At 37.1% G+C, this 12260-nt stretch overlaps 1 protein-coding gene across 3 annotated transcripts in view; it reads left to right on the forward strand.

The window, feature by feature from the left end:
* LOC128030474 (adhesion G protein-coupled receptor B1-like) overlaps positions 1–12260 on the forward strand; it is a 109645-nt gene that overhangs the window by 89458 nt on the left and 7927 nt on the right. For 2 of the 3 annotated variants that reach the window (XM_052618141.1, XM_052618143.1), the window contains 10 exons: positions 782–885; positions 1468–1570; positions 1709–1859; positions 1971–2040; positions 2291–2357; positions 3151–3236; positions 6514–6612; positions 10845–11016; positions 11114–11209; positions 11304–11343. In XM_052618141.1, the coding sequence (XP_052474101.1) occupies positions 782–885; positions 1468–1570; positions 1709–1859; positions 1971–2040; positions 2291–2357; positions 3151–3236; positions 6514–6612; positions 10845–11016; positions 11114–11209; positions 11304–11343 (988 nt within the window). The remainder of the gene's footprint in view (positions 1–781; positions 886–1467; positions 1571–1708; positions 1860–1970; positions 2041–2290; positions 2358–3150; positions 3237–6513; positions 6613–10844; positions 11017–11113; positions 11210–11303; positions 11344–12260) is intronic. The other variant, XM_052618142.1, reaches the window with a different exon arrangement.

Below are 12260 nucleotides of genomic sequence, written 5' to 3' on the forward strand. Positions count from 1 at the left end.
GAGAAGACAAATGTAGTCTCAGAGGATGCATTTCTTTCTTGATTGTCAGTGGGGACCTTACTGCTGTGCAATTTAATCAGAGGGATTTAATTAACTTGGCCCTGTGCACACATTAAACCTGAAGACAAGACAGGCTATAAACTCAACCAATTAACTTGTGTGTAAGTGTAAGTCTGGGTTTTCTTCTTAAGGTGAGAAGTCCACACCCCAGAGAATGCATATCACCCTAAACTCTGCTGTACCACATAAATGTATTTAAAGTGTTAACAGATAATATTTCTAGACGTGCATTATGGTGGCATAAGTCTTAATCAAGAATGCAGATATTCACAAACACACACAGACATGCACTACTCACACCTATGGTACACTTAATGCTGCGTACACCACTGCAGTGGCCGCTGTTTCTCCACTACATCACCATGGCAACCAAGACAATGGTTGCGCAAGCCTGCAAATGTTTTATATTTAAGGCTTTTGATTCACAATCTCTGTATGAATAATTCACATCATCAGGCATTTAGCTTTTCCAGTTGTCTGTATGTCATTGAACCAGTCATAGGTTTCTATAATGTAGCCTTCTGCTGTGCCCTATGGATATCTCAGCTTTTTACAGAGTGACCTTCATCTCACCTTGTTCTTAAGCTGGAGCCACACGGACAGCAGCCCACTCTCCCCAGCTTTCTTCAGCACAGAGTCGCATGGAGGACTGCAGGGGGCTAGCCTGATGCAACATTAGCATATGTGAGCGCTAACTAAGTCTATTTCTTGTTTTTGACAGAACATGGATAAGTCCCAGCTTCCATCTGTGACTCTTATCGTGGGCTGCGGGGTTTCGTCCCTCACCCTGCTCCTCCTTATCATCATCTATGTGTCTGTTTGGAGGTAAGCAAGACTTTCCGCTGATGAAACCCAATCTGGCTGTTCACCAGTAAAATAAATGTGTTGGATGGGAAGCAATAGGAGTTTCAGCACCATGGACAGCGACATATATTTGTGTAAAAAATGTTTGGGATGCTTTGAAGTTTGAGATTCAAATCATTTAAATTGTTTAACGTCATGTAATCCTAAACAAGTCAGGTTGTTATTTACTATTCATGTGGTTATTATTTAAAGACTGATCAGCTTGGCCAATTAATGCAGACAGTTGCTCTCAATTGGCCCATTAACAAAAGTGTTCATTCTTTTCATCAGTTTTCATCAAGTTTTTTTTTTTTTTTTTTTTTACGCTAAATATATTATTACTTTTTTTCTCCATGTTATTTCTTCCTTTGCATCTTGTGCTTCAATGATCTGTAGAGATGCTTTCACTTGGTCAGTGTCACATCTTGGTCGCCACTAGACATTATACATCCGTTCAGGTTCCATGAATGTGTCCGTCTATTGAAAGCATTGTTGTCTGAATGATAGCAGGCAATAGATGTCATTTAGATGTATTGGCTCAGTGTTTCTGGGTTTTTCCTTCAGGTACATCCGCTCAGAACGCTCTGTCATCCTCATCAACTTTTGTCTGTCCATAATCTCCTCCAATGCACTCATACTCATCGGACAAACTCAGACACGGAACAAGGTATGGTCAAACAAACACAGATAAGTTGATAAAACCCTTGATCCACAACAAAATGTTGATAATATTCCTCTTCTCTCCTTGTTACATGCCATTCTTACCAAGATGGACTCGCTTTCTTACTGTTTTTTTTGCTCTCAGGTTGTTTGTACTCTTGTGGCTGCATTTCTGCACTTCTTCTTCCTGTCCTCTTTCTGTTGGGTTCTCACGGAGGCATGGCAGTCTTACATGGCCGTGACTGGCCGTATTAGAAACCGCATCATACGCAAACGTTTCCTCTGCCTTGGTTGGGGTGAGGCTTGTGTTGTATCTTCTAAGCTTGCATTTCATTTATAATCTGTTTCTTCTGAAAAAAAAGTGAAGTATTTAATTACTCTCCACTTATTTCTTTCCCTTACTATAGGTTTACCTGCTCTCGTTGTAGCAATTTCTGTTGGATTCACCAAGGCAAAAGGATATGGAACTGTTAACTAGTGAGTATAATCATGATGAAGTTGATCAGCCATCCATTTTTGCTTATATAATTCCTAGTGCTTTCAATTACCAGTTTTTAATGTCCCTGCATTGCATCCTTTAAGTGGGCACTTTAAAAATTTAAAAACAACATATGACAACCACATTATCTGACAACCTCATCACTGATTTTTGTTTTATCCTTTATCCTTTTCTTTCTTCTGTTTCTGTCACTCCCTCTTTCTTTTCCGCTCTTGCCTCTTGTGTTAGTTGCTGGCTGTCTCTGGAAGGCGGATTGTTGTACGCATTTGTGGGACCAGCTGCTGCTGTCGTCTTGGTACAGTTTCTCTCTCTGTTTGAATTATTCACAGAAATCTCACTGTTTAAAATTGCTAGCATCACCACACACAAATATAAGATTTTACAACAAATAAACCACCACCAAGCTCTTGTGAATGAGAATGCATAACTCCACAACATAATATCCAGCAAACATGTGTTTTAGTAGATCTGTTTAAACACAGCGCACGCTAAGTGTGCCAAGTGTGGACAAAGTAGTCATTACACTACTGCAGATTAATTAAACAAGATCTGGGCTTAGACTATGTTAACATGGATTACAGCTGTCTCTATTTTATTCAGTAACAAATTAAATTTTGTCTGACAAATTAAATGGTGAATTTTCTGTACAGTCTCATTAGACATTTTATTCTACTGCAATGTTTCTCTGCTAAACGAAAACATTTCTCAGTAGCATTTTTTTAATTGTTTGGCATATTCTGTACACCTTTAACATTTTGTATTAATAATACAATTACAATTTTAAGGTGTGTATTTAGTACCATTTTAATATTTGGTGTAGGGTCAAAAATTGGTGTTTCTAAATCCTGAAATATTGGTATTATCACAATCCTAGTGCAGCAGTAGATTGAACAACACCATATTCAGATTTGAATGACAGTACAGTTAAATGCAACAAATTAAATTACAACAAAACCACAAGATAAATGAGGCTTTACAGAAACATCCTAAAACAGCTCATTGGAGAGTAAAGAACCATGTTTCTATTCTGAGACTGGGCTGGATCTTAATATGCACGTGTGTTCACCTTTCTCTTCTCTTTTTACCAGGTAAACATGGTTATCGGGATTCTGGTTTTTAACAAACTCGTGTCTAAAGATGGCATAACTGATATGAAACTCAAGGAGAGGGCCGGGTATGCCTCGAAGCACTCATTCATCTCATTGGCTGACCTCTAACCAGCTCTGAGAAAGAGATTAATTTGCCAAACCTTTCATAACATCTCTCCCGCCTTCCAGAAGGACACGAATTGGCATGAATGAATTAGGAAAAGCCATACACTCATTTTTGTTTTCCACTAAATTTGTTTGTGCTTAAAAGCAGAAAAAAGTTGTTGTTTTTTTCCTTAGAAGAGAGGGGAAGAGATCGCAAAGGACTGGTTATTGGTCCTGCCAAAAGCAAGAAGACATTTCTGCTCACTCATTGCATTTCTTTTACATTTCAGTTGGTGATTCGCCATGTGTCGCTTAATCATTTCTCCAGCTTCTCTTGATTTTTAGGTGTTGCTGTGCATCTTGATACAGCTGTTTAAATCCATGTGTGCCATGTTTCTGTGTGTGAAAAGTTTATTTGAGGGGCAGTCGCAAAGGAGCCGGCAAAGGAAATCTGACATAACTTCATGCATCTGATCGATATCACTCAGGCTGAGCAAATTTCTCATTTTATATCCATTGATTTTGACAAGTTTTCAGTCGTGTGAGTTAAATGTCACTGAAGCTGAAGTATAAACCGAGAATTGTTATTACAGACCTCATTATAATGGTCTCACAATCATACGCTGTCCATCTCTGTGCTATGGACCATCAATTACACACTGGAATTGTTAATCTTCTTCTACCAATAAGGCTTTACGGCAGAAACATGGCCTGGGATTTATTACCAAGAAGATGAAAATTTGTCATGTTATGACTCATGATTGACTCTCCATGTTTCCTTTTCTGGACTGTGCACCACTGCTTGCAGGCTGATGTGTTCCCATACTGGCATTGTTTTTGCATCCGACTGTTTTCTTTCCCTTGTCCTTATCTTTCCTTTGTGTTTTTAGATTATTATTATGATTATTTCATTTAGACTGTGTTGTGTTTGCCTCTGCTATGATCTCGCTGATCGATTGTGTTTGTTTTTGTGCTCTTTGAGACATTGTATCAGATTTACCACAGTATCCCCTCGCTCACACTCAGGGCTCTCCTCTCTGCCCGCCCACCCACCACTGATTGGCTGAGATGCAGGTCCGTCCACCCTCTAATTTAGCCTCTCCCACAATTTGCCTTATGATTTCAGGACTGTCAGTTTTCTGAATAATTCTGATTGAAGCATGCTGGTTAGATTAAATGTGCTTTATATTATACAATTAGACTTAGAATAGCTTTAGATTCAGTTTTCTGGTTCTTTTATGGATCTATAAATTAGTGTGTGTGTGTGTGTGTGTGTGTGTGTGTGTGTGTGTTTGAGACTGCAAAAGAATGCTTGTATGTGGATTTCATTGTCTGGACTCTTGGATCTTGAATTTTTTTTATTTTCTTTTGTGCTTAAGTAATAATGGAAAATATTTGTGCAATTCCAAAATCTCAACATGTTTGCTTGAGTATTTTCTAGCCGCATTCCGTTCATAAACCGATTAACTCAAGGCTGGCTGCTGTGGTTTGGTGCTGATAGATGGGAAGGGTGAATTAGGTTTAGAGGGAGTTTTTTTTTTTGTTTTGTTCTTGTTGCTTTTTCCTCCCTCCCTCAACCTTGTTCTTAAACACAGCAGTTTTCATTAGCCTAATTAATAAGTGTTGCTGTTAATTATGCCTAGTGCAGGAGTAGCACTTTGGATAGTCTCTTAATTTTTGCATTTTCTTCAGTTTTAGAATATCAAAGTGCATTTGGACATATTGTTGTGGCTCTCATCAATAATTTTTGCATTGCTTTACTACCTGTGGAAAAAATAAATAAAAAAAATGTAAAAGATGAACTGTTTAAAAAATGGGGGGTACAATAAATGAAAACAATTTCTTTTATATTTGGTATATGATCGTATCAGCTCAGACTTTGAAGTCCCTCCACCTCCACGAGGACTAGCATGTATTTAAAAAAATGCTGACTGCTTTTTAATATCACTGCCTTCAGTGAGGTTTTATTGGTCACATTGACCTTTTGCTTGCAATTAGATTTCTTATATTATGTGGGGTTTAATCTACATGTCTGCCAGTAGCTGTTTTGGCAGCCAAGCCAAGCTGATGGCTTAAATTTTTTAGTTTTGTTTGTTTGAAGGTGTTATTTTGTGTACAACAGTATTACATACACTAACGTTCAAAATATTGAAGGCAGCAATTTTTTTCTTTCAAAGATTTTATCCATCATATAATTTCTACAATAATATTAAGATGCACAACTGTTTTCAACTGTCATAATAAAAAATAAAAGAAATCTTTCATGTGCACCAAATGAGCTCATTAAAATTATTTCTGAAGGGTCAACTGTAGTAATGGCTACTGAAAATTCAGCTTTGCATCACAGGAATAAATTATATTTAAAAATATATTAAAATAGAAGAAAGTAACTTTAAATTATTTAATATATTAAAATACTTTAAAGTAACTTTTTAAATGTTTATACTGTAATTTGATCAAATAAATGTATTCTTGATGAGCATAAGTGGTTCCTTTAAAAAAAAAAAAAAAAGAATGTTAACCACAAACTTTTTTTTTTGTACAGTGTTAAACAATGCAGCTTCTCTTATTATTATTATTATTATTATTATTATTATTTTCTCAAAAAGGAATGCATATTTTGCATATTTTTTACATTTCATGAGCTACAGTAAAATATTAAAATGCATTTGAGATCCTCTGTAGAAGCATAAATATGACTGTATGCTGCAGTTTGTTAAAACAAAACAAGCCAAGGTTGTATGTGTATGTTTTTCAGCCAGCTTTCTCGAGTTCCCATGTCTCTCTCCAGGGCCCAAAGAAAGATTCAGAGTAGGACGGATAAGCTGCTTGCAGCCTAAATCAAGCAAATTCCATATGGCATACTAATGCAAAAGAAGATTTTGATGTCATTAATATGACAGAATCAAAATCTTATCATGTAGCATTTTACATAGACTGACAGTGGAAATAAATGATGGTAATCTATACACACATGGACCTCATATAAAGTATCTTCTTTTTTTTCGATAGCTCTTTGTCCCACATGTTCAATCAGGCCTGTTTAGAAATAAAACTAACATGACGGCATCTTTTCCATCATACCCGCAGTCTTCCAAAAGCCTTGACAGAGATCTGCCCTGAGTGAGAGCTGGAAGGGGATTCTGTGCCCACTAGTTCTGTGTATCTGCGTGTATATAGGTGTATGTTTCTGTGTGTGTGCGAGAGTGTGGTTATATGCGTACATGTGTATTTCAGTGTGTTGATTTGACTTTGCAGTCAGATGACAGTGCCACTGTACAATATGACGCTCAAATGTGCCAAGTGCGGAGTTATCTCGTCGGCTGACGTTTCCACCACAGCTACCAGTAACGCCATGTTAGTCCCGCTAATTATTTACCAACTCTATGATGCTCTGCCTTCGGTTCTGTTTTCCTTTCTGCATATTTCTTACTTCACCTTTCTTTTTCCTTTTCTGGTTTTCTCCCCTATTCATATTCCTCACCCTGCTATTGCTCCTTAGCTGTTAAGTCAAAAGTGATCAGCAGAGGCAGAGCTTTTATGTTGTTGCAATGCTGAATAATGCAGATTGCGATAGGAGCTCATCCTGAAGCCCTGCTGTGTATGTTTGTGTGAGTGGGCAAGCATGTTTGACCAGATAGTTCCTTGCTAGAGATTACCATGGTAACTGTAATTTCTGTCAAAGCAGCATAGTTATAGTTATAATAAATTACTTTTAGGCATTTGGCAGATGTTTTCATCCAAAACAGCTTTCAGTGTGTTCAGCATGTGTGTTCTCTGGGATTCAAACCCATGGCTATAGTGTTGCTAGCATTATGCTCTTCTAGTTATTGGATTAGTGATAGATCAATATATCATCTAGGCATCATCTATCAGCAGTAAATCAGCCAGTGTTTGTCCATGTGCTTGAGAGATGCATTGGCTCTTTTGGTTATTTTTAGCACATTTTGAGTAATATTCAGTGTAGTTAATGGTAAGTAAAACAAATGGGTTTATGTAATTGAAATAAAGCTTTTAAAGGGGTCCTATGATGTGGCTAAAAAGAACATTATTTTGTTGGTGTAATGAAATGTGTTCATGCGGTTTAAGATTCAAAAAACACATTATTTTCCACATACTGTACATTATTGTTTCTCCTCTGTGCCCCGAAATTCTGAAACCCATCAGTTTTTACAAAGCTCATCGGTCTGAAAAGTGAGGTGTGCTGTGATTGGCCAGCTATCCAGTGCGTTGTGATTGGCAGATTACCTTAAAGGGGGGTGAAATGCTCGTTTTCACTCAATATCCTGTTAATCTTGAGTACCTATAGAGTAGTACTGCACCCTTCATAACTCCAAAAAGTCTTTATTTTTATTATATTTATAAGAGAAAGATAGTCTGTACCGATTTTTCCCGGAATAACACGAGCGCCTAGAGGCGTGACGTGTGGGCGGAGCTAAAGAATCACGAGCGCCAGTAGGCTTTTGAGTTGAGAGCATGTGGAAGCTGTGACACGGATCCAGAGGCTGAAATTTATCAAGAGCAGCATCAGCAAATGCGTCTCTATGCGGTATGTACTGAAACTGTATATATTTGCTTAGCGGTTTTGAAAAATGACTAAGTTCCACTCTATGTCGTCTTTTTTTTTTTTTTTTTTTTTTAAGCTGTACATGTGTACATGTGTACATGTTTTCGTTGGGACTGCATTATCCTTAAGAAATAAACAATGTTCAAATCCATCGTCAAACTGGGCCTTGTAAACAAGCATCTTCGAAATGCAGGGAACAAACACAAACACTTGGACAACTCCGTTGATGCTCTGTAAAAATAAACTCCATCCACTGGTCCCTTAATGCGGTTTCTCTTTTGGTAATCTGTGCAGGGTTGTCTTGCCCTGGCAACCAAAAACACACTTCTTTTGTGACTTTTCGCGACGCTCTCGCTCTGATCAGTGAATCGCTCTGATCAGTGAATGTCTGTGCTCTCAGTGCTCTGCTATACGGGAGCGCGCACTCTTCCGGCAGACGTGCCCTAGGACCCATATAAGGAAATTCCGCTCCATTTAACGTCACACAGAGCCATACTCGAAAAAAAAACTTTCCGAAACTTGTGACAAACCGGAAGAGGTTTTTTTGGAACAAAAATACTCCTTCAAACGTACAACTTAATTTATGAAACTTTGTCCATGTTTAGCATGGGAATCCAACTCTTTAACAGTGTAAAAAACTCAGTATGCATGAAATAGCATTTCACTCCCCCTTTAAGTGTGTGACGAAAATGTTATGTACCTCACCATACTGTGATGCCATCTCCCTGTATGACGAGACAAAACCACTGATTTCTAGTCGTGTCCTCTTTTGGAAGGCCAAACAAAGTAGTTTCGCTTTCACAATGAAACACAGTGTCATACACAGCAGGCTGAGTGAGCTGAGTCCGGCTTGAGAATGGCAAGGCCGGCGGATTTGAGTAGGAGCTTGCGGCAACAACATGACGACCCAGGGCTGGACTCCGCTTCATCCACGGTGAAAGCCGATCCAGCGATCAAAAGTGCAAAGTTGATGTATTTCGTCAACAGCCAGTACGGATCAGCTCTAAGCACGATGAAGCAAATATCATCCTCTTTTGGAAGGCCATACAAAGAAGTTTCGCTTTCGCAAATGAAACACAACATGGCGGTGCGGCAACAACAATAGGCTACTACAGCGATAATCAAAGTTACGCCTTCTTTCTTTGTGTAAACATTTGGGCGGCGTAATGCAAATCTTTCCACATCTTGTAACACTACAAAGAGAAAAGAAAACTTGAAATCGCATCATATGACCCCTTTAAAAATTTATTTAAATATTACGTGAAAAATGTTTAAATGTTGAATTGGCAACTAACTGAAGTAAGTTGAAGTGCTAAAATTACCAAAACTGAAATAAAATAAATTACAGCTAAATCAAAGTATTTAAAAAAATAATAATGACAAAAGCAAATAAAAAAAAAATATATATAAAAATTTAAAATGAAAACTTGTATGACTAAATATTATAATAGTATACTTAAAAAATAGTATAATATTTAGATAAAACCTATCTTTCAGCACATTTATATACATATCAGTCGGTATAATTCAAATGAATAGCTCATCATATACTACGTATATATACTGTATATCAAACATTTGATTTTTTTTTTAAATATTGGACAATCAGTGTACTAAAAAACAAAACAAAAAAAAAACATGTAAAAACAGTTTTCTGCATCTCTCTCTGCATTTTTTTAATAGTATTTTTATTCATTTATTTGGTGATGACGGTGGCCATATAGTAACAGTAATTATATGGTATTTAGCTTGAACTCTGTGGTATTTTGGTGGAAACTATGGTTGCCATGAGACATTATTGTAAGGGCTTATAATAGCAGCCATGTCAAGATTGGCTTATCTGACTCTGAGACTGCAGTGAGCCATGTTTATCAGGTTTCTATCACTAGCCTGTTTACTCTACAGTGTGAGATAAAGTAGACCAGCCATAAATTAATGTACGCAAATATGTGTAGGATGTGTTTTTGTGTGTAGCAGCATCTAAGAAGCAATAAGAGAGGTTACAATATTTATTCATATTTATTTATTTATTTTGCTGGTGAATTGCAGCAATTTGAAAACATACCTAAGCAGACGAGTTGGGTTAAAGGTATATGTGTTGGTATACATATATAGATGTCTGAGGTTGACTAGATTTGCAGTTAGCAGTGCTTTTGTACAGAATGTCAGGTGAAAACTTTATAGGGCAGAGTACTTTATAAAGACAATTATGTACATGTCTTTATTGTGTCTGTTAATGAAAGGTCTATTGTAAATCCCTGATGTATATTAGATACATGAATTGTGATTATTTCCCACAACAATGTAGCCAGTAGCCACTGCAATCTCTCTTTTTTTTTGTTTATATGACTATCCCTGGTGTGTATGTGTATGTGTGATTGGCAGAGTGTGTGTTTGTTGGTGCATTAAAAATATACGAATACAGTAGACTAAAGCAGATCAAGAATTAAGTATTTAAAAATGGAATAAAATCATAAAAATAGTGAGATGTAGGACTTGCTGAGCATGCTGGCCCTTTCTCCAAATCCACGATCAGGGGAGAGTTCTTCTCTAAAGACGACTGAAATGTCTACATTCCTTCATCTTTCTTCCTCTCAACGTCTTCCTCTTTTTCGTAGTCCATTGCTCATTTTTTATTGCTTCTTTTGGTTTATTTTTACCTGTTCCACCTGTTCACATTTGTTTTGAACTGTGATTGAACCTACATGTTTTCAGTACCATTATATTGATTTTGTTTAGAGTATAATCAACAAAAAGGGCAACTCTAGCTCATATTGAACACAATATTGATCTGTGTATATTCATTAATATTTTTTGGTGCAATACCACATTCATTTCTGTAAAACACTCCTCAGACATCCAAGAAATCAATAATATGCGTGATAAATATTAATTAGTTTTATAAGAAATTTCTAAATATCAACCAAAGTCACTTTATACTTTAGTTTTGCCCTCTTTGTCAGCTTGTATGGCAATGTTGATATGAACTGTCACTCAGTGTAATTCTGCTTTGGTCCTGTAGGGCGTCGCTGTGGAGCTCCTGCGTTGTACTGCCACTGCTGGCTCTCACTTGGATGTCGGCAGTCCTGGCCATTACTGACCGCCGTTCAGCCTTGTTTCAGATCCTTTTTGCCGTCTTTGACTCCCTCGAGGGCTTCGTTATCGTGATGGTGCATTGCATCCTACGCAGAGAGGTGAGGGAACCTGTCTGATGTCTGGTTTTTAATTGGCAGACTATCTACTTTTAGATTCATATTACTTACTTAGACATGGTTATTTGCAATCAATTAGGTACAAGAGGCAGTAAAGTGTCGTGTTGTTGACCGTCAAGAAGATGGAAACGGTGACTCCGGTGGATCTTTCCAGAATGGCCATGCTCAGCTGATGGTAAATTGCAACTAAATATCTGTATTTTTGTTTCACATTAAGCACAAAAATGTAATATGTGGTATAAAACTTTCATTTTAATTGTTTTCTCCAGACCGACTTTGAAAAGGATGTGGACATCGCTTGCCGGTCAGGTGAGTCACTCACAACATATGCTCCGGTCACTTAAAGTTGTTGTAAAAGAGGTTAAGACAAGATAAGTGCCATTTTACAGGCCACGTAATGCATTTTTATCAAGGAGATTAAGAATAGGATCTGATAACCAGCAAGAAGCAAAATTCTGATAAATAGACTTGTCTGTTCCCTTGCCGTGCCTCAGATCTGCCGGCCTGTCCTAATTAAGTCCCTCATGACATTTCATTATCAGATAGCAGCTTTCTTCTCTGATATCTATCGGAAATGGGATTTTGATTATTTATCAAGACGACATATCAAGCTAGCGTCTGGAAATATAGACTTGTGATGTGAGATTTTTTGCTTTTTTTGAAGTGTGAAAGACTAAACATTAAGCCTTCAATCAGCCTTCCTTCTGTTAGTTGTTCTAAAGAAATTTTAGCTTGACTTGCTAAAGCTAAATAAAGTTTATTTTTCGTTGTATTATTGTGAAAAACAAAAGCGACCCTCAAAGTTCAAACTGTTTTGCAACTTTACTTGCTCCTGTTTTCCACTGACCTTTTGTAAAATAGCCGATTATTACCTAATAGTTCCCATAATGTAAAATTACAGTAGCTTGCTGGTGCTCAAAATGAAAATAACGAGACACCTTTATGATCCCATTTTTGACCATTCTTTTTTTCTGCAACATATCAAACCAATCATTAGGACTTGTCTTTTTCATGTTAAAATATTTTATCTATTTTATTACAAATTTCACTGTCTACCCTTTCAAATTTCTAGCTCATATAATTTCAGGTGATATACTGGTGTCATCATTAGGGCCCTAAAAATTCAGAGATATGGGAAACTTGGGCGGACTTGCAGAATCCATGGATAAAAATAGAATTTACTGTATAGTGTGGAATGCCACTGAATTTGGAAAACTTTGGATTAC

The sequence above is a fragment of the Carassius gibelio genome, chromosome A16 (genome assembly GCF_023724105.1).
Source record: "Carassius gibelio isolate Cgi1373 ecotype wild population from Czech Republic chromosome A16, carGib1.2-hapl.c, whole genome shotgun sequence".
Classification (NCBI taxonomy): Eukaryota; Metazoa; Chordata; class Actinopteri; order Cypriniformes; family Cyprinidae; genus Carassius; species Carassius gibelio.